The sequence below is a fragment of the Sus scrofa genome, unplaced genomic scaffold, assembly GCF_000003025.6.
Source record: "Sus scrofa isolate TJ Tabasco breed Duroc unplaced genomic scaffold, Sscrofa11.1 Contig48, whole genome shotgun sequence".
Taxonomy (NCBI): domain Eukaryota; kingdom Metazoa; phylum Chordata; class Mammalia; order Artiodactyla; family Suidae; genus Sus; species Sus scrofa.
In genome coordinates, this window is record NW_018085221.1 from 77,704 (window position 1) to 104,468 (window position 26,765).

The 26,765-nt window shown below is 44.6% G+C and overlaps 1 protein-coding gene and 1 long non-coding RNA gene across 3 annotated transcripts in view; one reads left to right on the plus strand and one right to left on the minus strand.

Annotated features, from left to right (window-relative positions):
* Window positions 1-23,835, plus strand: part of LOC110255302 (leucine carboxyl methyltransferase 1-like) — a 37,973-nt gene extending 14,138 nt beyond the window's left edge. Inside the window, exons 4-5 of one of the 2 annotated variants that reach the window (XM_021082081.1) lie at window positions 3,589-3,665; window positions 20,655-21,861. In XM_021082081.1, coding sequence (XP_020937740.1) covers window positions 3,589-3,665; window positions 20,655-20,843 — 266 coding nt within the window. In that variant the 3' untranslated portion in view covers window positions 20,844-21,861. Of the gene's footprint in view, window positions 1-3,588; window positions 3,666-20,654; window positions 21,862-23,556 lie in introns of those variants that run through there. The other variant, XM_021082082.1, reaches the window with a different exon arrangement.
* LOC110258845 lies at window positions 12,667-14,306 on the minus strand. Its single transcript, XR_002341263.1, has 3 exons — window positions 14,245-14,306; window positions 13,973-14,092; window positions 12,667-12,926 (listed from the first exon to the last, which is right to left on the minus strand). It is a non-coding gene; the product is annotated as an uncharacterized LOC110258845 (long non-coding RNA).
* Window positions 23,836-26,765: the final 2,930 nt, after the last annotated feature.

Here is a 26,765-nt window from a genome sequence, read left to right on the forward strand (position 1 = left end):
TACATCGGGGCAAGGTGCCCCTTCCAAGAAAAAGGTTGTCATAGACAAGAGGAATAGCTTAGGGCCTCAGAGTCCTTTGTGGAAGTTTTTTCTTTTGTTTGATGATTATATGAATCTGAGTGGTTTTTTGTTTTGGTTTGGTTTCTTTTAGGACCCTATCCACAGCCTACGGAAGTTCCCAGGCTAGGGGTCAAATTGGAGCTACAGATGCTGGTCTACACCACAGCCACAGCAAAGCCAATCCAAGCCACTTCTGTGACCTACACCACAGCTCATGGCAACTCCAGATCCTTAACCCACTGAGGGAGGCTAGGAACTGAACCCATGTCCTCATGATTCCTAGTTGGGTTTGGTAGCCACGGAGCCACCAAGGGAACTCCTGAGTTTTATTTTATTTTATTTTTTTAATTTACAATTTCTCCCTTTCTCTGTGTGTGTGTGTGTGTGTTTAAATATTACGCCGGCTTGCTCTTTGAGAGGAGAGGTTGTACAGGACAAATCCAGCCCACCATGTATTTTTGTAAATCAAGTTTTATTGGAATGTGGCCACTCCCATTTATGTACACCTTATCTGCGGCTGCTTTAGCACTTGGACTGCAGGGCTGAGTAGCTTCGACAGAGACCCCCTAGCCTGCACAGCTGAAATGCTTCCTTTCTGGTTCTTTCCAGAACGTTTTCTAAGCCCTGTCTTAGAGCGTTATATCTCTGTAAATAGCAGGGAAAGTCTGTCCGTTGGTCCAGTTGCCTCACACTTCTTCCCCCTGGGGTGGCCCCCCAGCCGTGCCTGGAGAGGCTTAGCCGAGAGTCACAGGCTTCCAGGGACCACGGCCTTGAGAGCTACTCCATCAGATCCCAGGGGCCCAAGACTGACAGTCCAAGACCCCCATCTCCAGGCAGCAGCAAGAATGGGGCAAAGAATAAAGGGTGAGTGAAACCCTTTAAGGGGCCTCAGTTCTCGTGTTCCTTGAAGAACATTTCTGTGCAGCCAAAGGATCCAGAGCCCAGGGGACGCAGTCTCAGTTTGGGGGCCTGTGAACCGGGTGACCACCTTGGGTCTTTGTCTCAGGGCCACCCTTCCTGGTGGCTGTTCCTGGCCGCCCCCTGGTGGCTGTGCTTGGCCTTGGCTGCCTTCCCTGCCTCAGGTGCCCTGCCAGCTCCTCAGAGGGGAGAGTCAGAGGAGCCGGAGAGAATCACTGAATCCGGTGTTGAGGCATCCCTTGCCACAGCCTTTTTGCCCCTTTCTCAAGGCTGACAAAGAGGACGTCTGCGTCTGAGCAGCTCCAGGGGTGCCTTTTGGAGGCTTTCTTCTGCAGGGATCCCCCCTAGAGCTCTGATGAGGGGCAAGTGTGCGCGTGCCCGGGAAGGCCCCTCAAACTGTCAGACGTCCTGTGCGGGATGTAGGATGCTGCGCTGTCCTTCTCGGGGTCCTCAGGGTCTCCTGGAGTTTTAGAGTCTTAGTCTTAGAGGTGTGGGGGCTGCTGTAGGCTGAAAGGGGTGGTGTTTCAGTCTCCACAGCTGCTGAGGGAGCTGAGGAGAGGATGCCTTTGAGAATAGGCAGTGGGGCGGAGCATTTTGCTGAAAATTGATTTCTGTGTGTGCTATAACTTTTGACTGAGCTATAATTGATTTACAGTGTTGTGTTAGTTTCGGGTGTATAGGACAGAGATTCAGTTATTTATGTGTATGTGTGTCTATATAATATATATAGACCAAAAAGTATATATATATGTTTGCCTTTAGCTTATTCCAAAATATTCAGTATAGTTCCCTGTGCTATAGAGAGGTCCGTGTTGGTTATCTGTTTTACAGGTATTGGAGTGTATCTGTTTATGTCAAACTCCTGATTTGTCCCTCGCCATCCCCTTTCCCCCGTGGTAACCATAGGTGTTTCTGCTGTGTCTGTGGGTCTATTCCTGTCTTATATTTAAGGCCATTTGTATCTTCTGTGTTTTTAGCTTCCACAGAGAAGCGATATCCTAAGATTGGATGTATTGTGTTAGTTTCAGGTGTATTACACAGGGATCTGACATTTGCATACGTTCAGGGCTGAGTGACTGATTGGACAGGGAGGAGACGGAAAAATTCTGTCATGACCAGCAGGGGATTAGATGTGGGTGTGGTCAGTGACTAAGCTAGGAAAAGCAGAAGGGGGATGCAGGGCCCTGTGTGTGTGTGTGTGTGTGTGTGTGTGTGTGTGTGTGTGTGTTTCGCACTTCTATTAACTGACGTCACAGGGAAAAATTACTGTGTGTCCCTAGCCAGGACCTGCGTCTACGTACCCGTGTCTGGAAATGGTAGAGGCAGGCACATGATGCTTACTGGCAGGCTCTCGTCTGCATGTCCCTCCCCTATTTCCTCATTATACCTCACAACCCCATGAGGTGTTACCAGTTTCTCTCCTTTTCCAATGAGGAAACTCTGGCCCAGGGAGTTCGTGACTTTCCCAAGGCCTCCCAGCAAACAAGTGGTGGAGCTGGGATTTGAACCCTGTCTCCCCAGGCCCAGCGAGCCTGCTCTTTACCACCTCTCTGTTCTCCACCATCCTGGAAAGAAATCCATGCATCACAAAATAATACTTACCTCATTCCATGGGATGCTTTCGGATATGTGCCATTTCTCTGTTATCCCCAACTGCTGGTCGCAATCCCCCACATTGATGTCTTGACTCTAATAGGTCTCAAGCTGCCTTTTGGGAAATCCTGTGATGCCCTGCTTCCAAACCAGCTTTTAGCCCCTCCCTTCATCCCTCCCCATCGCCACTCTGCCACTTCAGGTTCCTCATCATTTCTGTTTTTTTTTCTTTTTGGCCTCACCACTTCTTAGCTGGACAGCTCCAATGACCTTGTTTCCCTTCCATCCATTCTTTATACTGACATCAAAGTACTTTGGAAAGTACATTTCTTTTTCTCTATCTCTTTGTCTTTATTTATTTATTTATTTATTTTTCTTTTTGTCTTTTCTAGGACCACTTCCAAATAATATGGAGGTTCTCAGGCTAGGGGTCTAATCAGAGCTGTAGCCACTGGCCTACGCCAGCACCATATCAATGAGGGATCTGAGCCAAATCTGTGACCTACACCACAGCCCACAGCAATGCCAGATCCTTAACCCACCGAGTAAGGGCAGGGATCGAACCCACAACCTCATGGTTCTTAGTCGGTTTTGTTAACAACTGTGCCACAAAGGGAACTCCTCTCTTTGTCTTTTTAGGGCCGAACCTGTGGCATAGGTAGTTCCCAGGCTAGGGCTTGAATCTGAGTTGTAGCTGCCAGCTTGGACCACAGCCACAGCAATGCAGGATCCAAGCTGCATCTGCGACCTCCACGGCAGCTCACAGCAACAGATGCTTAACCCACTGAGTGAGGCCAGGGATCAAACCCGCATCCTCACAATTCTAGTCAGATTCATCACCACTGAGCCAAAATGTGAACTCTTGAAAAGTACATTTCTAACCATATTGTTCCCCTGATTGAAAATCCTTAAGTCCCACCTTTGCTCTTCGGGGCCTAGTACTTGGTTCATGAAGATGATGGCTGAAGGTGTGAGTAATAGATAACTGTGTAAAGATTTCTATGTGTGTTTTTTCAGGATGTGGATCTTCTACCAAGTACATCTTAGAAAGTCAATGTTCCAGCGATCATCACGAGGAAGCTGCGCAGCATCAAGTAAGTGTGGCTTTGGCCGGAAGCCAGAGCCCGTGGCATCAGAACCAGCTCCTGGCAGACAGCAGGGCTGACTGCGGGAGACCTCATGTAGGCACTGCCTTCCTTTCCTGGCCTCCTCCCTCTCTCCCTGTCCCTGGACCCTCATTGCAGTGTGTCCTGCAGTCTTCAAAATGAAATAGACCCTCTCCTGGGACCTTTCTGTCCAAGAATGTAATTTCTCTATCATTGAAACAAATGCCCTGTCGTAGTTTAGTGATCTGAATTTTTATGTGTATTTGGCTTATGTCTTCACCCCCAGGGTACAGAAAGGTGCCTGGCTCAGACTAGATGTGTTGTAAATATTTTTGAATGAATCCGTGGGGGGCTGAGGTGAATCAGTGATCATATCTGAGATATTGGGGGGGGGTTTGCATTCTGAGTCTAGTCTTCAAGGAGTTTGCCAAGCTCTAAGTGGTGAGGTTGCTGCTCTTTGCCCAGAGCTTTCCTTTGCCGAGTCCCATGGTATGTGCCTCCTTTGCATTCTCACTCAGTCCTCGGAGGCCACTCCTGGATGAAGTACTGTCATTAGCCCCTTTTGACAGATGAGAAACCTGAGGCTCAAAGAAGTGCAGTGAACTTGCCTCAGGTCACCTGGCTTGAAAGGGGGTGGAGGAGAGATTTAAACCCTGACCTCCAGACAAAGGTTAAGGTTTCCTAATGGTTTTAACCCACAGTCCCTCCCTCCTTTTATATTAGTCATATCAGTCAAGTCCTAATTCTTATATTTCACAATTTTTTAAAAAAATTATTTATTTATTTTTCTACTGTACAGCATGGGGCCAAGATACACTTACATGAATACGGTTTCTTTTCCCCACCCTTCGTTCTGTTACAATATAAGTATCTAGACATAGTTCTCAATGCTACTCAGCAGGATCTCATTGTAAGTCCATTCCAAGTTGTATCTGATATCCCCAAGCTCCCGATTCCTCCCACTCCCTCCCTCTCCCCCTGGGTGGCCACAAGTCTATTCTCCAGGTCCATGATTTTCTTTTCTGTGGAAATGTTCATTTGTGCTGTATATTAGATTCCAGTTATAAGTGAAATCATAGGGTATTTGTCTTCGTCTTTCTGACTTATTTCACTCAGTATGAGTCTCTAGTTCCACCCATGTTGCTATAAATGGTATTATGTTGTTCTTTTTTATGGCTGAGTAGTATTCCATTGTGTATATATATATCACATCTTCCTAATCCAATCATCTGTTGATGGACATTGGGTTGTTTCCATGTCTTGGCTACTGTGACTAGTGCTGCAATGAACATGCGGGTGCATGTGTCTCTTCTAAGTAGAGTTTTGTCTGGATATATGCCCAAGAGTGGGATTGCGGGGTCATATGGTGCAGGGAGCTGAGAAAATGCAAGGACTCAAAACAAGGACCTTGCCTGATGGCAGAAAAACCTGAAGGCAGGTTCTTAACCAAGAAAGGGAGCTCACCTGAACGGTACAAGCCGAAAGTGGGCTTCTGGTCAGGAAAAAAGCTCACCTGAACGGTACATGCTGAAGGTGGGCCTCTGGTCAGGATAAAAGCCTGCCTGCACGGTGCAAGCCGAGCGCAGGCCTCAGGTTACTCAGCTCTCACTTTGAAGTTGATGGGGAAGATTTGAGGCTTTCCTGGGAAAACAATTTCCATGTTTGCGTTGGAGAACATGGATTGTTTCTCGGGTAACCTAGTCTTTCCTGCTGTTTTATTTGCTATTCAGTTTTTCTCAGTCTTTCCTAATTATTTACTTATTATTCTTATTTCCCATTCTTATTGTCCTGTGGTGATTTGTGACAACAATAGTATAATACAAATTTCGTCCTGAAGGACTTTTCCCCTATTTAAATCCAACTTAGTTAAAACATAGTGTTTATCTATTAACTAGTTATATAGTAACTTTAGAGTTAGGATTTTAATGAGGTCCATAGAAGTTAGCCATATCTTATCCAAAAAACCAAAGCTGTGAGTTTTGTCTTTGATTTTAAACGCTTTTTAGTGATAGCTAGTTTAATTAGGTTGGTTTATATTTACTCACACTGTCTCCCTGCCATAACGCTTTGAAGATAAACACCAGTCTACAAACAAATTTGTAAATGCTAAATTCTTGTGTTTTATGGCCTCTTCAAAGTACTCACTAAGTTTAGTTAAGGTCGAGATCTTAAAACAGGATGCACAGCTGCTATACCATGTGATAGTTAACCAATATACTTTAACACTGTAATGTAATCTGTAGTGAAAAACTGTCTATATAATCAACCACTGTTGCCAATAAAGTTTGAGCAGTCCAGCGCCCTGAAAGAAGGGACAAAGAGGCTGTCTCCGATGCAAAAGCCTACGTCCGTCCGTCTTCTTCGGGAAAAAGCGTATGCTCCCTGGCCGCCATAGCGGGCCTCCAGCAATATGGAAGTTCTATGTATACATTTCTAAGGTATCTCCAAACTGTTCTCCATAGTGACTGTACCAGTTTACATTCCCACCAGCAGTGCAGGAGGATTCCCTTTTCTCCACAACCCCTCCAGCACTTGTTATTTGTGGACTTATTAATGATGGCCATTCTGACTGGTGTGAGGTGGTATCTCATGGTAGTTTTGATTTGCATTTCTCTTATAATCAGCGATGTTGAGCATTTTCTCATGTGTTTGCTGGCCATCTGTATATCTTCTTTGGAGAAATGTCTATTCAGGTCTTTTGCCCATTTTTCCATTGGTTGATTGGCTTTTTTGTTGTTGAGTTGTATAAGTTGCTTGTATATTCTAGAGATTAAACCCTTGTCCATTGCATCATTTGCAACTATTTTCTCGAATTCTGTAAGTTGTCTTTTTGTTTTCTTTTTGGTTTCCTTTGCTGTGCAAAAGCTTTTCAGCTTGATTAGGTCCCACTGGTTTATTTCTGCTCTTACTTCTATTGCTTGGGGAGACTGACCTGAGAAAATATTCATGAGGTTGATGTCAGAGAGTGTTTTGCCTGTGTTTTCTTCTAGGAGTTTGATGGTGTCCTGTTGTATATTTAAGTCTTTCAGCCGTTTTGAGTTTATTTTTGTGCATGGTGTGAGGGAGTGTTCTAATTTAATTGCTTTGCATGCAGCTGTCCAGGTTTCCCAGCAATGCTTGCTGAATAGACTTTCTTTTTCCCATTTTGTGTTCTTACCTCCCTTGTCAAAGATTAATTGACTGTAGGTGTTGGGGTTTATTTCTGGGTTCTCTATTCTGCTCCATTGGTCTGTCTTTTTTTTTTTTTTTTTTTGCTGTTTCTTGGGCCGCTCCCGCGGCATATGGCGGTTCCCAGGCTAGGGGTCGAATTGGAGCTGTATCCACCAGCCTACGCCAGAGCCACAGCAATGCAGGATCCAAGCCGCGTCTGCAACCTACACCACAGCTCATGGCAACGCCGGATCATTAACCCACTGAGCAAGGGCAGGGACCGAACCCGCACCTCATGGTTCCTAGTCAGATTCGTTAACCCCTGCACCACGACGGGAACTCCTGTCTGTTTTGATACCAGTACCACACTGTTTTGAAGACTGTGGCTTTATAATGTTACTTTAAGTCTGGGAGAGTTATGCCCCCTGCCTGGTCTTTGTTTCTCAGGATTGCTTTGGTGATTCTGGGTCTTTTGTGGTTCCATATATGTTTTTGGATTGTTTGTTCTAGTTCTGTGAAAAATGTCATGGGTCATTTGATAGGGATTGCATTGAATCTGTAGATTGCTTTGGGTAGTATGGCCATTTTTACAATATTGATTTTTCCAATCCATGAATGTGGAATATCTTCCCATTTCTTTACATCTTCTTTAATTTCTTTGATTAAAGTTTTATGGTTCTTGGCATATAAGTCCTTTACCTCCTTGGCCAGGTGTATTCCGAGGTATTTGATTTTTTTGAGTTGCAATTTTAAAAGGTATCCTATTTTTGTATTCCTTTTCTAATATTTCATTGTTGGTATATAGAAATGTGACTGATTTCTGAATGTTAATCTTATATCCTGCTACTTTGCTGAATTTATTAATCAGTTCAAGTAGTTTTTGGGTTGAGTCCTTAGGGTTTTCTATGTATATTATCATGTCGTCTGCATACAGTGACAGTTTTATCTCTTCTCTTCCTCTTTGGATACCTTTTGTTTCTTTTGTTTGTCTAATTACTGTGGCTAGGACTTCCAAAACTATGTTGAAGAGCAGTGGTGAGAGTGGGCATCCCTGTCTTGTTCCAGATTTGAGTGAGAAGACTTTCAGTTTTTCTCCATTGAGTATTATATTTGCTGTGGGTTTGTCATAAATGGCTTTGATCATGTTCAGGAATGTTCTCTCTATACTCACTTTGGCGAGAGTCTTGATCATGAACGGATGTTGGACTTTGTCAGATGCTTTTTCTGCATCTATTGAGATGATCATATGGTTTTTGACTTTACTTTTGTTAATGTGGTGTATGATGTTGATTGATTTGCATATGTTGAACCATTCTTGTGAACCTCGGATGAACCCTACCTGGTTATGGTGTATGATCCTTTTGATATGTTGTTGGATTTGGTTGGCTAAGATTTTGTTGAGAATTTTTGCATCTACATTCATCAAAGATACTGGCTTCTAGTTTACTTTTTTGGTGGTATCTTTGCTTTTGGAATAAAGGTGATGGTGGCATCATAGAATCTTTGGGAGTGTTCTTCTTTATCCTTTTGAAAAAGGTTAAGGAGGATGGGCACTAGATCCTCTTTGTATGTTTGGTAGAATTCACCTGTGTAGCCATCTGGTCCTTGGGTTTATTTGTAGGGAGTGTTTTTATGATGTATTCAATTTCATTTCTAGTAATCGGTCTGTTCAGTTGGTCTGTTTCTTCTTCTTCTTCTTTTTTTTTTTTTTGGCTTTTGTCTTTCGTCTTTTGTTGTTGTTGTTGTTGTTGCTATTTCTTGGGCCGCTCCCGCGGCATATGGAGGTTCCCAGGCTAGGGGTTGAATCGGAGCTGTAGCCACCAGCCTACGCCAGAGCCAGAGCAACGCGGGATCCGAGCCTCATCTGCAACCTACACCACAGCTTACGGCAACGCCGGATCCTTAACCCACTGAGCAAGGGCAGGGACCGAACCCGCAACCTCATGGTTCCTAGTCGGATTCGTTAACCACTGCGCCACAACGGGAAATCCTGAAAATAGAAATTTCAGAAAATCCACCTGTTCCACCTCTGGGTATTTTTCCAAAGCATCTATGAATAAATGAATGCATGAGAAGATGTGATTCTCTCTCTCACACACACACACACAACCAGCCATGCTCCTGTGATATAACACATATGTATATATATCACAGATGGACTATTAGCCATAAAAATGAATGCAATCTTACCATTTGTGACAAGATGGATGGACCTACAGGGTATTATGCTCAGTTAAATGTCAGAAAAAAGACAAACATGGGACCTCATCAAACTGAAAAGCTTTTGCACAGCAAAGGAAACCAAAAAGAAAACAAAAAGACAACTTACAGAATTCGAGAAAATAGTTTCAAATGATGCAACCGACAAGGGCTTAATCTCTAGAATATATAAACAACTTATACAACCAACAGCAAAAAAAAAACCAATCAAACAATGGAAAAATGGGCAAAAGACCTGAATAGACATTTCTCCAAGAAGATATACAGATGGCCAACAAACACATGAAAAAATGCTCAACATCGCTGATTATAGAGAAATGCAAATCAAAACTACCATGAGATACCACCTCACACCAGTCAGAATGGCCATCATTAATAAGTCCACAAATAACAAGTGCTGGAGGGGCTGTGGAGAAAAGGGAATCCTCCTGCACTGCTGGTGGGAATGTAAACTGGTACAGACACTATGGAGAACAGTTTGGAGATACCTTAGAACTTCCATATGACCCCGCAATCCCACTCTTGGGCATCTATCCGGACAAAACTCTACTTAAAAGACACATGTGGAGTTCCCGTCGTGGCGCAGTGGTTAACGAATTTGACTACGAACCATGAGGTTGCGGGTTTGGTCCCTGCCCTTGCTCAGTGGGTTAAGGATCCGACATTTCCGTGAGCTGTGGTGTGGTTTGCAGACACGGCTCGGATCCCGCGTTGCTCGGCTCTGGCGTAGGCCGGTGGCTACAGCTCCGATTCAACCCCTGGCCTGGGAACCTCCATATGCCACAGGAGCGGCCCAAGAAATAGCAACAACAACAACAATAACAAAAGACAAAAGACAAAAAGACAAAAAAAAAAAAAAAAAAGAGACACATGCACCCGCATGTTCATTGCAGCACTATTCACAATAGCCAGGACATGGAAACAGCCTAAATGTCCATCGACAGATGATTGGATTCAGAAGATGTTGTATATATACACAATGGAATACTACTCAGCCATAAAAAAGAATGACATAATGCCATTTGCAGCAACATGGATGGAACTAGAGACTCTCACACTGAGTGAAATGAGCCAGAAAGACAAAGACAAATACCATATGATATCACTTATAACTGGAATCTAATATCCAGCACAAATGAACATCTCCTCAGAAAAGAAAATCATGGACTTGGAGAAGAGACTTGTGGCTGCCTGATGGGAGGGGGAGGGAGTGAGAGGGATCTGGAGCTTGGGCTTATCAGACACAACTTAGAATAGATTTACAAGGAGATCCTGCTGAATAGCATTGAGAACTTTGTCTAGATACTCATGTTGCAATAGAAGAAAGGGTGGGGGAAAAAATGTAATTGTAATGTATACATGTAAGGATAACCTGACCCCCTTGCTGTACAGTGGGAAAATAAAAAAAAAAAAAGACAAACAATGTGATATCACCTCTATGTGGAAACTAACAAAACAAGTGAACAAACCTAACAACACATAATGCAGTCATAGATACAGAAAACAAAGAGGTGGTTGCCAGAGGGGATATGGGTACACTGATGAGAGAAATATGCCAGGGAAATTAATAAGACTTGCAAAAATCTAGGTAAAAAATAAATGACTTATGGGGATTAAATGTGTAGCATAGATAACATAGTGACTTTGTAGCAACATTGGCTTGTGACAGGTGGTTACTATATTAGTTATGATCATTTTGGAATGAACAGCAATATCAAAAATATATTTTTGCGTCTGGAACTCTTAGTGTTGTAGGTAATTATACTTCAATTAAAAGGATTTCCCTTGAGGCTCAGCAGGTTAATGATCTGGCATTGTCACTGCAGCTGCTTGGGTCACTATTATAGTGCTAGTTTGGTATCTGGCCCAGGAAACTCCACATGCCATAGGCATGGCCAAATAAAATTAAACCCAGGAGTTCCCGTCGTGGCGCAGTGGTTAACAAATCCGACTAGGAACCATGAGGTTGCAGGTTCGATCCCTGCCCTTGCTCAGTGGGTTAACGATCCGGCGTTGCCGTGAGCTGTGGTGTAGGTTGCAGACGTGGCTCGGATCCCACGTTGCTGTGGCTCTGGCATAGGCAGTGGCTACAGCTCCGATTCGACCCCTAGCCTGGGAACTCCATGTGCCTCGGGAGCGGCCCAAGAAATAGCAACAATAACAACAACAACAACAACAAAAAAGACAAAAGACAAAAGACCAAAAAAAAAAAAAATAAAATAAAATAAAATAAACCCAAAAAACTCTGGGATAAGTAAGCCCAATCCAAATGCTTATCAACTTCTCCATGGATATGATGATCCTCTTGTCATGCGTGATGATGTGATTAATAATAAAGACCAAATACTGTAAAGAAGAAGAAATGCAGAAGAAAAAGTGAAAATAATCCAAGTGCCTCAGAGATCAGAATTTTAAAAACTCAGCAATTAGGGTATAGGATTCAAAAAAGAATTAACATACTGAAAAATCATTTTGTAAATGAAGTTAAAACTAGGAGAAACAGGGTGAGAAATAAGACCTTATCATAAATGGTGGATGAAAAGGAAGAAATTCTTAGTAACTATAAACAAAATGAAACAAAACAAAAACAACTCCTGGAACATAAATCAAGCAAGACGTAAAATATCTGATGAATGTGTTGAAATAAAAGACAACCATAAGAGATCTGAAAGATGAATGATTGAGGGACCTGAAAGAGAAAAACCAATGGTACAAAGCAATTTTAAACAGTATCATGCAGATTTTTCTGAAAATTAAAAAGGTCGGTCTTGAAATTGTTTTCAAAAGAACACTGATCATTTACTTGCAATGACTAATAAGAGATGCTGCTGCAGTGTAAAGCTTAAAAAAATTCCTCTGGGCATCTAGAATAAAAAGGAGAACTATAAGGAAATAACACTTATAATTTCAGAAACATTGTTGCCAATAAATACTCTGTGCTGGAAGGAAATAGAGAAACATATTAAGATTCACAAGGGGGCAGATGATGAATCATGAACTTTTTACAAGCCAGGCCGAGTGGGTATCAAGAGTCCTGATGTCCAAGCCATCACAAACGATCCTGGGTCTATTGTCCCCATGACCACTGGATTGAACAGGCTTCAGACAACAGACTCCCTAGAAAGACACTGACATGGGGAGTTCCCATCGTGGCTCAGCAGAAATGAATCTGACTAGCATCCATGAGGATGCACGTTCAATCCCTGGCCTCTCTCGGTGGGTTTGAGGATCTGGCACTGCGGTGAGCTGTGGTATAGGTCCCATGTGGCTCGGATGCAGTGTTGCTGTGGCTGTGGCATATGCCAACAGCTATAGCTCAGATTCAGCCACTAGCTTGGGAACCTCCATATGCTGCTGGTGTGGCCCTCAAAAGAACAATAACAACAACAACAACAAACCACTGACATGGGACCAGTGTAAAGTATGAACTTTGGTTCCTTACTTAACTGAGACTTGGTGAGGGATAAGTGAGGGAGGGAGTGATCCTGGTGGACACTAGGGCACCTCCCTTCCAACAACTCATGAAGCGCTGCCTCTGCTGAGGGTGCTTTTCTATCTGTGTATTTTATTTTATAAAGCAGGATTCTAAAAGCAGCTGTATAGATAAATACAGTGTAATAAATTAATAAAACATTTTATTTCATAAAACACAACATAGAGATAAATACTGAACACGTAGAACATATAGATAAAACTAAAGGATAAAACAAGGGATACGCAATTAAACAACAGAGATTACACTAAGTGAGGTGCCCTAGGAGGTGAGCATTGAGTGAGGCTTCTGCTGTGCTTGACTATGTGGAGGTCCTGATGTATGGAGATTCTGAGACAGGCTGGGGGTGTCCACATCCAGGCTGTCACTGGTGTCAGACCGACAATCTGTAACACAAAGGTGATCATTTGGGAACATACTGCTATTTATTTATTTATTTATTTATAAAAAAGTTTTGGCTACTCTCTCAGCATGCACAATTTCCTGGGCCAGGGATGGAACCCATGCCATACCTGTGACCAGAGACAGCAGGGACAAGCCAGAGCCTTACCCCGCTGAGCCACAAGGCAACTCCACAACACTGCTTTTTAAAAATGTAATAAAACAAGTTGTTTATGTTATTTAATGACAAAATTGGAGAAGAAACAAAAGGAACAGAAGTAACATAAATCCTGCCTGGCAACCCATCCCAAATGAGCACTGCAATGAAGTGCCACCTCGTGCTGCTTTAGTGTGACTTGGACACATATAGTATCTACAGAAGCTCCAGCGCAGGTTGTGAAATGGGGCCATAAGGTGACCGAGACCTTACAAGGGGGCTGCAGAGGCTGAGGGACCCCCAGGGCTCAGGCACCTCCTAGGCAAGCAGGGATCCTGCAGCTTCCCAACATGATACCAGGACCATGAAGAGTCCATAGGGATGCAGAGCAGGGACAGGTGAGTTCCCTGCTCACAGAGCAGTGGGTGTCTGGGTCTTCGTCACCCTTTTCCCAGAAGTCCTGAGACTGAGCAGGTCAGGGCCACTCCTCCATTGCCTCACATCACCTGGTGATTCCCTGGGGGTGGGGGGAGGAGGCTCCCTGGTAACTTCTTCAGGGGGTGGGGATTGGCACTGCAGGGATGGGTCCTGCAGAGGATGTCGGACCACTCCAGTGGGGCTCTTCAAAAAGAACACACTGGGAAGAGCCCTAGTGAGTCATGCACTTGATGGCCCTACAGCGCCCCTCTGACTAGCAACCTCAGGGGCTCCTGGGATGGGGATGTGTTGCTTGGGAGGTGTGCTCATGGCATCCTCTGGATGGATTAATACCCTCCTCTTTTCTCCACTTCGTGGTCACACTCAAGGGCGGACACACAGAGTTTTGTCTGGCTTTCTGAAAAACCAAAAGGAAGTTGGGCATGCTGTGGAGAACAGGCGCATCTGTCTCCTCACCTTTGCACCCCCAGTCTGCCACATCGACACTGCCTCTTCCTAGGTGTGCTCATCATCGGCATCGGAGGCTGTCCCCCCAAATGCTTTTCTTAAACGCAGGAACAGGGAGCGTTTCCGCTTCTGGGAGGAAAAGTACAGTCTCTGAGACCAAATCCATCATGGTAAGTATCATAAAAGGATGGAGAGAGGAGATGGGGAAGACTTACAAGGAAGAGTCTACGGGTGACACAAAGAGAGGAAAATGAAAAGATGTGAAAGAGGAAATAGATTACCCGCTTAATTCTGCTTTCCTTGTCAGAATTCTCGTTACCTGCCATGTAACATTCTGTGTCCAGGGGCAGCCACCAGGTCAGGGAGGCCATAGGAAAGGAAAGGGGTGATTTAGAATCAAGATGGAACCTCAGGACCATGACACTGCAGGGAGCTCAGTCTCGGGCTCCTTTCTGTCCTCACCTCCACGGACCTCCCAGGGCCTCAGCTGGTTCACATCTACAGTGGAGAAGGTCTCTGATCTCCAAGATCCTGCTGCAGCCCTCTGCTTCCCTCAATGTGACTTGGAATAAGACCTGTGTCTTCCTGCTCCACACACAGGCTGCATCTGTCCCCATGCACCTCGGAGCACGCCCTGGCCTTCCTCCAGAACCCCTGCTTCTGACTCCCTCCTTCCTCATTTCTCTCCTCTAATTACTGCTCATTTCCTTCCTCCAATGAGGGCAGGGTGGAAGAAGGGCCATGGCAATGTTGCCACTCTCCAGGCAGTCAATGTTTCTCTTAACCAATCGATGCCACCCAGGGAGTTCCTGGCATGGGCCTGATCCTGTGCTGGCACCTGGGGAGGAAGACAAAACTCCACACCAGGACTCCTATACCTGGGTGACCTGAGGTATCTGGCAGAAGCTTATTGCTCACAACACCACCCTGACCTTCCCAGCTCCTTAGAGAGGATAAAAGCACAATCAGAGGTGAAGGAATGTATCCAAATTCCTTGCCCCAAAATGAGGCAACAGGCATCTACATAAACATAGGGTGCCTACCAGGATTTGCCCTTAGACTTGGAAGGACAAGGAGGGATGAGAGCTGGGCAGGCCTGAGGAGAGGACATGGTGTGCACATGACTGGGGTGTGGGGAGCAGGGCCAAAGCTGCCTGGATGAGCGGTGGATTCTCAGGGAACCAGGGGTCCCAGGCCCTGCTGCCCTGAGCCTCTGTCCTGGGCCTGGTCAAGCCCAGGAGACCAGGTGGATGGGTCTGTGAGAGCAAGTGTGCAGAGAAGCCCAGCCTCCCCTTCACACATTCCTCTAGACTTCCTTCTGGTGGGGAGGGTCCCCAGGCAGGTGGACATGGAGCTCTCTCTCAAACATGATGTGCACATCAGCCTTGGGTGAGCTGTCCAGGCTGAGATGAGCTGAAGGAGGCTGGAGCACATCCGTGATCCCAGAGACGTGCTCCATAAGCCATCCTACCCTGGGAGTGCTTTTACGTGAGGAAGAAAGAGCAATGGGATCCTGAAAGTGCAGACAGAGTATACTTCTCATCCACCACCAGACACTTGCTCCAAGAACTTGGGTCTCCAGTGTCAAGTGACTCGCAGAGTTTTGTTGTGCCCTGTCAGCTTATGGTTTTCATAGGCAAATTTAAAAACAAAGCCAAAATCTGCTGTAAGGGATCCCCTCCAGCTGGGAACCTGAATCCAAGCTTTCACCCTTGGCAGTGTTGTTCCTACCTGCATCTTCGTCAGTGATGCTGCCAACGCTCTCCACAATAAATTCTGCAGAATCATAAACATGAGCAATAATGTTATAAGGAAAGTTGCCCCACCCATTTCTCCCCTTCCCCTTCAGCTAATGCTGCCTTCCAAGGCATCCCACTAGTCCTCTCTCCAGGTTCTCACATCTCCCCTGGGCTCTGTGGAGCAACAGTCCTTCAGTAAGACATCGATCACAGTTTCAAACCTTCAAGAAAGAGATGCTGAGAGAAGCATCTGTCAACCTCTCATTTCCACAGGTCCATTACAGCTCTCCCTTTCAAGCTGACCCACTAGAAACTCCAACACTTATGGGCACACTTGAAATATGGCTAGTGTGATCAAACCATTGGGTGTTGTGTGTGTGTGAGCATGCTTCTTTTTAATTGCTTGAGTTAACCACAATTTGAACTAAGTTAAATATAAGCAGGCACTTCTGGCTAGTGGGTACCACAGTGGACAGAGTGGCTCTAAGAGCTTGCAAGATGAAGAAGAGACAACCAACCACCCTCACCTCACTGTTCATTCAGAGAATTTGGATGACCAGAGGGGATCTTTCATTTGCAGGTTATCTTGGGCACTTGGACCCATGCTAGGCATTGCGAGAGTCCTTGGGGACACTCTAACAGCAGTGTCAACAACACTCTGACCTGGGAGGAATTCCCAGCAGGGCACCCCACTTTTTGCCAGTAGTGAGGAGCATGGCCCAGGGCACCGGTGCTGGACAAAACCAGAGAGAATGGGCAGAGGGGAGGGAGGGATGCATCACTCTTTTCATGATCCCATCCTTCTCACCCCTGAGCCTGGAAGACCCAAGGAAGGCAGTGGCACCCCCTTACGGGGTGAACAATTTGTACACTGAAAACTACAGATCATAGCTGAAAGAAATTAAAGAAGGTGCAAGTGCTTGGAACGACACACCATGTTCATAGACTGGACGGTTTAATGTTGTCGACATTTCTCTGCTACTGAAAATGATGTACACATTATACTGCAACAACTCACAAAATATCATGCCATTTTTTGAGACTTGGAAAAGAAAATCCTAAAATACATGTAGAGCCCCAAAGAATAAAAAGATGATCTTGACAGCAAAGAACAACAATGGAGACGTCTCAATTCCCAGATTCAAAACACACTGCCAAGCCACAGCAGCAAAAACATCTACCCCTGGCATCTAAACAGGAAGACAGACCAATGATCCATAAGAGAAGGACCTAAAAGTAAACTCATATATGTATGGCCAAATGATCACTGCCCAGGTTCTAAGATTCCCCAGTCAAAAAAGTATAGTCTCTTCAACAATCAACAGAATGAAAAGGCAATGTATAGGATGGGAGGAAATACTTGCAAATATTGCTTCTGGATAAGGGACCCATATCCAAAAAATATAAGAAACTAACACTCAATTAAAACAAAACAAAACACACATGCACACACACAAACCAAAAAAATGAAAAACAAAGACTGTGGGCAAATAGCTGAGTTTAAAAATGGGTAAACACCTTGAGAAGATATGACCCCATAGAAGCTATGATGGTGATCAAATATATGTGAAAATGTATGTTGCGCTCAACTGGGACTCTGTGGTTAAGAGGTGCAAGCAACTGCTTTGGGAGTGGATAAGCAATGAGATCCCACTGGATAGCACAGGGCACAATATGTGGTCACTTATGAAGGAAAAGACAAAAAGCACTAAAAAAATTACAACTTTACTGGAAGGCTGATTTCCAGGAAAAGCATGCTAATAAATGGATTCACAAAACACTGCTCTTAAAGAAAACCCAATATAGAAGAACTGACAATACTGAAATCCTACCATTAAAAACAGCCACTATCATTCATATCATGGTTGTTCTCCAGGCTTCATTTTCTACACAGCGTGTGCAGCATGTGCCCTGATTAAATGTACAGCCACAATAACAAGAGTCTTACAACATGAGGGACTTATTTCATGGAGAGAAGCACAGAGGGAACACAGAGTCCTTCTCACCCAGGTGGGCAGTAAGTTTGTACAATGGTGCCAGACACCAGGATGAGGGTGAACTCTGAGCTCTTACTTGCAAGATCACCTGGGTGTGTGCTACCTAGGGTGGCCAAATGTAAGAATGACAGTGACACTGTCCAATACAAGAATACGCCTCGCCGATTCCCATCTGCTTTGGCCATGTTGAAGCGATGATGTCAGCACTGACAGGGACCTTATAAGATGCATAGCATCTACAGGCCCTCTGGAGACCCTGGTATTACCAGGCATAGACATGGAGCAGGGACCCTTCCCCGTCAGTGCTCCATGACTGACAAAATCCTGGCCAAGGGATAGGTGCAGGTCAGGGGTCCAGGCACTCCCATGGATAACCTGGCCTGGGTCCCCATTTAGATTTTCCATGTAGGAGGTCAAGAGCTTGGGCCAACTCTCTCTGCACCATCTCCAGCTGAGCAAGGGGAAACTTAAGCCAAACTGGGAACAGTGGTGGTGAAGGGAGAATGCATGAATGTAGAGAAGTTGTGCAGAGGGGATGGAATTTGTGTTGGGGAAATTCAATGGTTGTCATGTCCATGTAAATATGAAATATCTCATGAGGAAAACACCACATGTGCTTGCACATGGACCTCACTCCCTGTCCCTCATAACATGTACCAACCCAAGGCATCAACATGATATACTTGTGTCCAGGGCATGGACATCTTGGGCAAAACTATGAGTGGCGAAGAGCTGTATGCTCTAAACCCCCAAGTCTCCTTCCAAAAGGAACCCAGGATATGGAGGCTCTGCAACCAATGTCAGCAAGGAAGCCCCACATTCTACTGCACCAAGATTGTTTGTCACTGGAGAGATGATCTCTGAATACACACCGCTTCTGTAAGGCCACTCGTACAACATGAGCTGGAGAAAAGAAAACAGTGTGAGAATCTAAGCTTCATGGGCTCTATGAACAAAGAATATTTCATACTATTTCTTTTCTCAGAAAGCTAAATGAAGCTTTCCTTGAGTCCATGGTCCCAAAGAAAACAGAGATGTCATTTGTGAGAAATGCTTCAAAATTTCCTGGAAGACCTGTCTATTTTGACCGAACACTAAAAAATTCTCTTTCAAGGAGGGTAATACTCTGCAGAAAAAATGCTCCCAACCACACATGCAGTGTGCAACAGATGCTGTTGTACTGAAAATAGCTTTTACAGTCAATCACTGGGAAAGGCATTCAGTCATCCAACCCAGGAAAAAAGTATGTCTCCATACTTTCAACTGTATAGATTTTCACATTTGAATTTGATTGAAAACAAGGAGAAAATGAAGCTATGCTTTTATCTCAAATAATAAAAGGCACTTACTGAGGGGTCAGATGGAGTATCTTCTGTGCTGCTGTACTCCTTCACCAAAATATGCCGAGGGTGAACTGGGAGAACATAGAGTATGAGTCATGATATTGGTGACACTGCTCAGGAACTATTCAGGCAGCATTGTTGGGGAGTGGTGTGTGAACCCAGGGAGGGAGAGTAAGGATGAGGGTGATTTTGAAGCATGGGCACACATGCTGTTGGCTGACCACTCTGGTGGGATGAGGCTGGCCAAGGGGAGGTTCCTTGACATAATGAGAAGGGGAGCTTTAAGCTTCCTAGCCAAAGCCAACATACTCAATTCAATGTAGGCAATTTGAAAAGAGGTAAATTCCAAATTCATGTTCTGGGGAACCTCCCGCTGTGGCTCCGTGCGTTAAGGACCCGAAGCTGTCTCTGTGAGGAGGCAGGGTCGCTCCCTAGCTTCCCTCAGGGGCCTAAGGATCCAGGGTTGCTGCATGCTGCGGCGTAGTGTGCACATGTGGCCTGGATCCGGTGGTGCCATGGCTGGGGTACAGCTCTGGGTGAACCCCTCCCCTGGGAACTTCCATATGCCACAGGTGTGGCCACACACACATAACAAAACAAAAACAAGTCATGCCATGTTTCAAGGACAGAGTCCAATGACTCCTCCAGCCTATTTTAAATCCCGTGGCGACTCCCGCTACTTCTTGGAATGTTCCAAGACCATTTTTCATCTCCACACGGTCACATGCCCTGCTTCTGCTCAGCATAGTGTGATGGCACAGGTATAATATTTATCCTTTGCATAACTGTTAACTATACAGTTCCGTAGCCTTTTTGCCTTCCACACGCTTTTCTACCCATCAACACTACCTACACCCACACCTTTGTCATCCTACCCGACATGACCCATCACAACTCACCTTCCCCTGGCCACCAGGCCTTGGTAATTCCTGCTTCTGCTATATGAACGTGCCTACACAAGTAGTATTACACGGTATCTGTCTTGCTGTGCACCTGCCTTATTTCACTCACCACAATAGCTTTTTGTAGTGTTCGGTCCACCCATACCCTAACGTATTTCGAGCTTTAACTCCACTCTGCGGCTAAAGAGTAACCCACTCGGAGTTTCTTTGGCATTTCATTTTGCCAGTCCTCTCATTCATCACCACATTCATCAAGGCCTTTTGCATAATGCCCATCTTTGGACTCCTGGGAGAAACAGGCCAGGGAGCATTCGGGTACGGATTTCTCTGTGCTATAATGGTGAGAAATCACATTGCACATCTGTCAAAGGGCAGAGCTTATAAGAGCACCAAGTATGACTCCTAAGGCAAACTATTAGTGTTCTGCTAATTGGAATAAAGGTACCACCAGCATGTGATACATTGTCAATGGCTGGACCTGGAGCGGTGGGATTCGGGAACCGTCTGTGTCATCTGTTGGACTTCTTTGTCCACATAATCCAGGTCGAAACAATGTCTAATTTAAAGACACCTGGAAACACGGCTTCCCTGAGGGAGACACAGCAGCTAATGTCCAAAAGCCAGCCGTCATCGACACCCTGGCTAGAGATCATCTTCACCCTCCAACATCAACCGGCTGTTGAGCTTTCAAAGTCGTTTTATTTCCACAGGTATATAAACACTACCACCTGACTAAGTATGTTTCAACTTGGACACACACGCATGCACGCACGCACGCACGCACAAAGGATACCACAAAATACTTCCGAGTTCATTCGTATACAGGGGACCCTAAAGAAAAATTATTCTTGCATGCACCGAAGGAGAAAATCTCCACGTACCTGTCCCCGACCCATTAGCAGGGTGCACTCACTGGTGGCGCCAGGAGCATAACTTTCTAGTGCAGCCAGAGGTGGATCTTTGTGACGTCTGTCGATTGTTCCTTTGGATCCGGAAGCAGCATCCTATGCAATCTATCACAACAGGGAGGACTGCTGACATCTTGCTGTCAGAAGACCGTAGGGAAATTTGTACTCATTTATTCCATTTAATCTTTTGGTCCCCTGGCTCACCAGCTGCCCAGGAGTGCTGCCTGGATCAAGGTCAGACTTAGAAGGATCATGCAGTTTAAAACAACCAACAGACAGGATTTTTGAACAACTACCTTTGTTTAACAGAGACCTTCTAGAAACACAGCAAAGTAAGAGTGATCGTGCCTGATGGTCTGGTTCAAACACATTCAGAAGAATCATGAACCTGGGGAAAGGGTTGTAGATCCCTAAGGGCCTCGATGCCCTGTTCTACGAGGTGGAAATGGTATTCTAGAAGGCTGACTTTTAGTATGATGTTATGAGGACGACTTCATGAAGTACGGGTAACATTTTAGAGAAAGGAAGGACGGGTGCCTCGTCAATGCTCCATATGCGTTCAGCCTTGAGTGATGGCAAGAGTAAGCTAGACAGTCAGTGGTGGCTGAAAACCAAAGGGGGTAAATGGATGCCTCAAGTCGGGAAGGGTGGAAGCTTATTCCCCAGCATCTTCATGGGAACGATGCTTCGCAGCTCATGGACAGTACCTATTTTCATCTCCTCTGATACTCAGTCCTGTTGAAGGTGAGGAAGTGCAAACAGGACCCACATGAGGGGTAACCAAGTGACAGTCCAAGCGTCACAACAATGACGGGTGATGAATCTGAGGCAGGTGGACCAGACATATTAATTAAGACAACGAACCCGGAAGTTATACGCATAACTCTAGAGATAGCTCAGAGGGGTAGAAATGAGAAGAAAAACACAAGAAGGAAAAATGCAGGAGACAAAGTGAGCGAGCCCATCTGAAGGAACAGCCACTCGGGGGAGCAATGTAAACTTACCTTAGGAACAGTGATTGAGATGCCCATTCCTAAAGCATGAGCCGTGAAGTGAGAGCGTCACACTGGCCACCACGTACAAACCTCTCAGGCCACAGAGCGACAGCCTGACCATGAGGCAAGAAGTGCACAAGCACATTACCATGGTGACGTGTCATCGTACCACTTTCAGAGGGAAGTCAACCCCTGCACAGGATGGGTCCAACGGCTGCCGGCAGAGAGCGTGTTTCCATGGACAAGCTTGGCTTTTCAGAGGAGCCTTGTCATTTCCGAAACGGAATCTCAGGCTCCCACAGAACCCTCTGACTAAGAAAAGAATTTTCTATGAGAGAGAACGACCTGTCCCCCAGGAGGAGTTGAGAGTGAACCTTGCAGGGTGAAGAGGCAAAAAAGCCAGCATGTGCAGAATTTAAGGAAGAACTACCCCTCCATTTCTACTCTTCCTGAGTCACTAGACATTTGCCAATCAAACCATTTCAAAACGTGAGATTTAAGGTTATTGTAAGCAGGGTGAATGTTTTCATGTTTCATGACGACTGCTATTCTGCAGTGTCCTATTCAAGTTTGCTGCTCACAAAAATTACTATTTTTGATGCACATTGCAAGTAAGTCTCCAATTTGTCACATGCTTGTATCTTACTACAGTTACTCATACATACAACCTGAGGAAAGTTTTCTTCTTTTGCCAAAAAGAAAAAAAAAAGGAAGAAAGAAAAAGAAAAAAAGAAAATCAGTAATTATTTCTGTAATTTCTGGCTTTGAGAAAGAAAAGGAGGAAGAATATTGTGACCATTATTCACACCAAGGATTAACGGCGCCCTTAAGAAAAGTTTCTCCTACTTAGGAACGTAAGCACAGGGGTTTCAAGACAAATTTTTCTGTTAAACCATTGTGACTATTTCTAGACATGCATGTCAAAGGGGGCAATCGGTTTTTCAGGAGGAGGATACAACTTTTGCCCTAGAAGTTACGTACAGCCAGAAGTGTCCCAGTCCAGTCATAAAAGGAGCAGAATGTTTTGTAAAGCACACATGGTAATTTATGTCTCAAATAAAAATCTCAGAACATTTTGGATGGGATAGTGATGATGCACCAACGATTCATCCATTTAAACAGATTAGACTTACGACGTGCCTATTTATCCAAGAAGGAACTGGTAGGTGTTTGCTGGCAAAGAGGGGCACATTCAGTTTGCAACTAAAAGAAACTTGTCAATATCCAATTATTGATTTCAGTAGTGGAGAATTAACTGAGTTCAGATACAGATTCAACTTGCCATGTAGATTAGACATTCCTTTGGCCAAGCCCTATAGTGGATTTGTTTTGTTTGGGGGGGGGCGATCTTCCTCTAGTCGATACTACAAATGTTTTGAAAAGCTGGTGACTATCGATACTAATGCATCAAGATAAATGATGTAAAAATGATGGGACAGGGCCAACTTGGAGAATATCACTGCTACATGCATTGTATCATGAACAGCCTAGCCAAATCCTGCTGCCTATAAAGAGCATTAGCCACTATGCTTATGGAGTGCACCTCTGTGCTCCCTCCTAATTGCATCCTATGTTGGAACCCCAACTTCCAGTGGGATGGTACCGGGAGGTGGGGCCTTTGGGAGGCAATTGGTTTATGAGTGTGGAGTCCCTCTAGGTGGACTAGAGCTCTCCCCTTTTCCTCTTTGTTCTTTTTTATTTTTTGTCAGGTGAGGAGGATGCATGAGAAAAATGACCCTGTGTAAACGCGAAAGAAGGAAGACAAAACAAGGAGAGGCGGTAGACAAGGGGATGGACAAAGGCCCTGGAGTGCACACGGGTAGCTGCAGAGGGCCAAGGAACAGGAGGAAGGCTGCTCTCCCCAGGCTTGCAAGGAGACACCTCCCCCAGTGTTCACTCCAGGGGAGGGGATGGCCTTCCTCTTAGCCACTCAAGCAGGGGTCCAAGGAAGAACCCAAAGCATTAAACATCTGGGGACCAACCTGAGCCAGGAACTGCAAGACCTCTGCGCTGAGAGCAATAAAACATGACTCAAGGAAATTAAGGAGGAGTCAAAGAAGGGCAGACATAGGCCACGCTCCTGGCTTGGAAAAAATGGATATCCTAAAAATGGCCGTTCTACGCAAAGCAATCTACAGGTTCAATGCCATCCCTATCCGTGATCGTTTTCGCAGAACTAGAACAAAACCATCCAAACATTTACACGGAACCTAAACAGGCCCGGAATGGCCAAGGCAATCCTGAGGAGCAAAAACCAAGCAGGAGGCACACCTCTCCCAGACTTCAGTCAATATTACAAAGCTACGGTAAGCAAGACAGTGTGGCAAAGGTACCAAAACTGACACACAGACCACTGGAACAGAAGACAGAACCCAGAAATAAACCCCAAACTGACGGTCAATTATTCTTCAACAAAGGGGGCAAGAATGTCAAGGGGGGAAAAGACAGTCTGTTCAGCGCGTGGTGCTGGGAAGCTGGACAGCCACATGAAAATCCAGGAAACTGGAAAACAACACCCTCAAACCGTGCACAAAAAGAAACTCAAAATGGCTTAAAGACTTAAACCTAAGACAAGACACCATCAACAGCAAACACAAACAACGACCCACTTGAAAAATGGGCAAGGAACTGAATAGACAGTTACCCAAGGAAGATAGACAGATGGCCAACAGGCACACGAAAACATGCTCAACACCACGAATGATTAGAACAAGGCAAATCCAAGCTGCTAAGAAGTACCACCTCGCACCTGTCAGAAGGGCCATCATTAGTAAGGCTAGAAATTACAAATGCTGGAGAGGGTGTGCAGAAGAGGGTACCCTCCCACCCTGTTGGTAGGAATGTAACTTGGCACAGCCGCTATGGAAAGCACCATGCAGGGACCTCGGAAAACTAAATATAGAACTAGCATGTGGCCCAGAAATCCCACTCTTGGGCGTATGTGGGGACAAGACTTGCCTTGAACAAGATACATTCAACCATGGAGATGACATGTTACTAAATATAGAAAACCCTAGTGACTCTACAAAAAACTTCCTGGAACTGATCAACAAATTCCACAATGTAGCCGGACACAAAACTAACACTCAGCAATCATTTGCCTTTCTGTACCCTAAAAATGAAATATTATTAATGGAGTACAAAAATATAATACATTTTCTAATCACCTCCAGAAAATTAAATTTGTGGAAATAAACCTGAGCAAGGAGGTGAAAGACTTGTATGGTGAGAATGATAAAACATTAGTGGCGGAAATTAGGGAGGATTCAAAGAAATGGAAAGATATTCCATGCTCCAGTGTTGGATAAATTGATATGGCCGAAACAGCCATCCTACCCAAAGCAATCTACAGAGTTTGATGCAATGCAATGGCTATCAAATTACCAATGACCTTTTTCACCACACTAGAACCAACAATCCAAAAATTTATTTGGAAGCATAAAAGAGCCAGAAGTGCCACAGCAGTCCTGAGGAACAGAAACCACCTAGGAGACTTTGGGCAATATTCCAAAGCTATGGTGATCAAGATAGTGTGTTCCTGGTACCAAAACAGACATAGAGCCATATGGACCAGAATACACAACCTAGAATTAAACGCAGACACCTACAGTCAATTAATCTTCAGCAAAGGAGGCAAGAATGTAAAAGGGGAAAAAGATGGTCTTTTCAGCAAGTGGTGGTTGGAAAACGGGACAGCCACATGAATATCAATGAAGCCCTGACACCATGCAGAAAAATAAACTCAAAAGGGCTTAAAGACTTAAATGGAACATAAGACAATCAAAATCCTAGAAGAGAATGCAGGCAAAGCAGTCTCTGACATCAACCTTACAAATGTTTTCCTACCTTAGAGTGTAAAGGAAAAGAATTAAAAGCAAAAATAAACCAATAGGTCCTAATCAAACTGACAAGCTTTGGCATAGCAATGGAAAGTATGAAAAGAAAAAAGAAAACCTGTAGAGTGGGAGAAAATCATTTCAAATGATGCAACTGGTAAGGGCCTAACCTCTAAATTATCCAAAAAATACATATACAACTTGACAGCCAAAAAACCAACAACCCATTTGAAACATGGGTAAAACAAGTAGGAATAGACATTTACCCAAGGAAGATATACAGATATCCAACAGGCACATGGAAAAATGCTCATCACTAATTATTAGAGAAAGGCAAATCAAAGGTACTATGAAGTAGCACCTTAGAGCCATCAGAATGGCCATCATTTACAAGTCAACCAATAACACATGCTGGAGAGGGTGTGGAGAAGAGGGTACACTCCTCCACTGTTGGTGGGAATGTAAATTGGTACAACCACCATGGAAAGCACTATGCAAGTACCGTGGAAAACTATATATAGAAGTAGCATGTGACCCAGCAATTCCACTCTTGGGCATATATCCAGATAAGATTTTCCTTGAAATAGATACATGAATCCGTTATGCTCACTGCAGCGCTATTCACTGGCAAGACATGGAAACAACTTGAATGTCCATCCACAAATGGATGGTTTCAGAAGAGGTGGCATATATACCCAACAGAATACTATTCAACCATAGAAAGAACAAAATAATGCCATTTGCAGCAACATGGATGGTACTAGAGACTCTTCTGCTAAGTGAACTAAGTCAGAAAGAGAGAGAGAAATACCAGATGATATCACATATAGCTGGAATCTAATATATGGCACAAACGAACCTTTCCACAGAAAAGAAACTCATGGACTTGGAGAAAAGACATGTGGTAGCGGAAGTGAAGGGGGAAGGAGTAGGATGGCCTGGGAATCTGGGGTTAAGTGATGCAAACTATTCCATTTGCAGTGGATAAGCAATGAGATCCTGTTATAGCAGAGGGAACACCATATAGTCACTAATGATGGAACATGATGGAGGATAATGTGAGAAAAACGATGTGTATATAT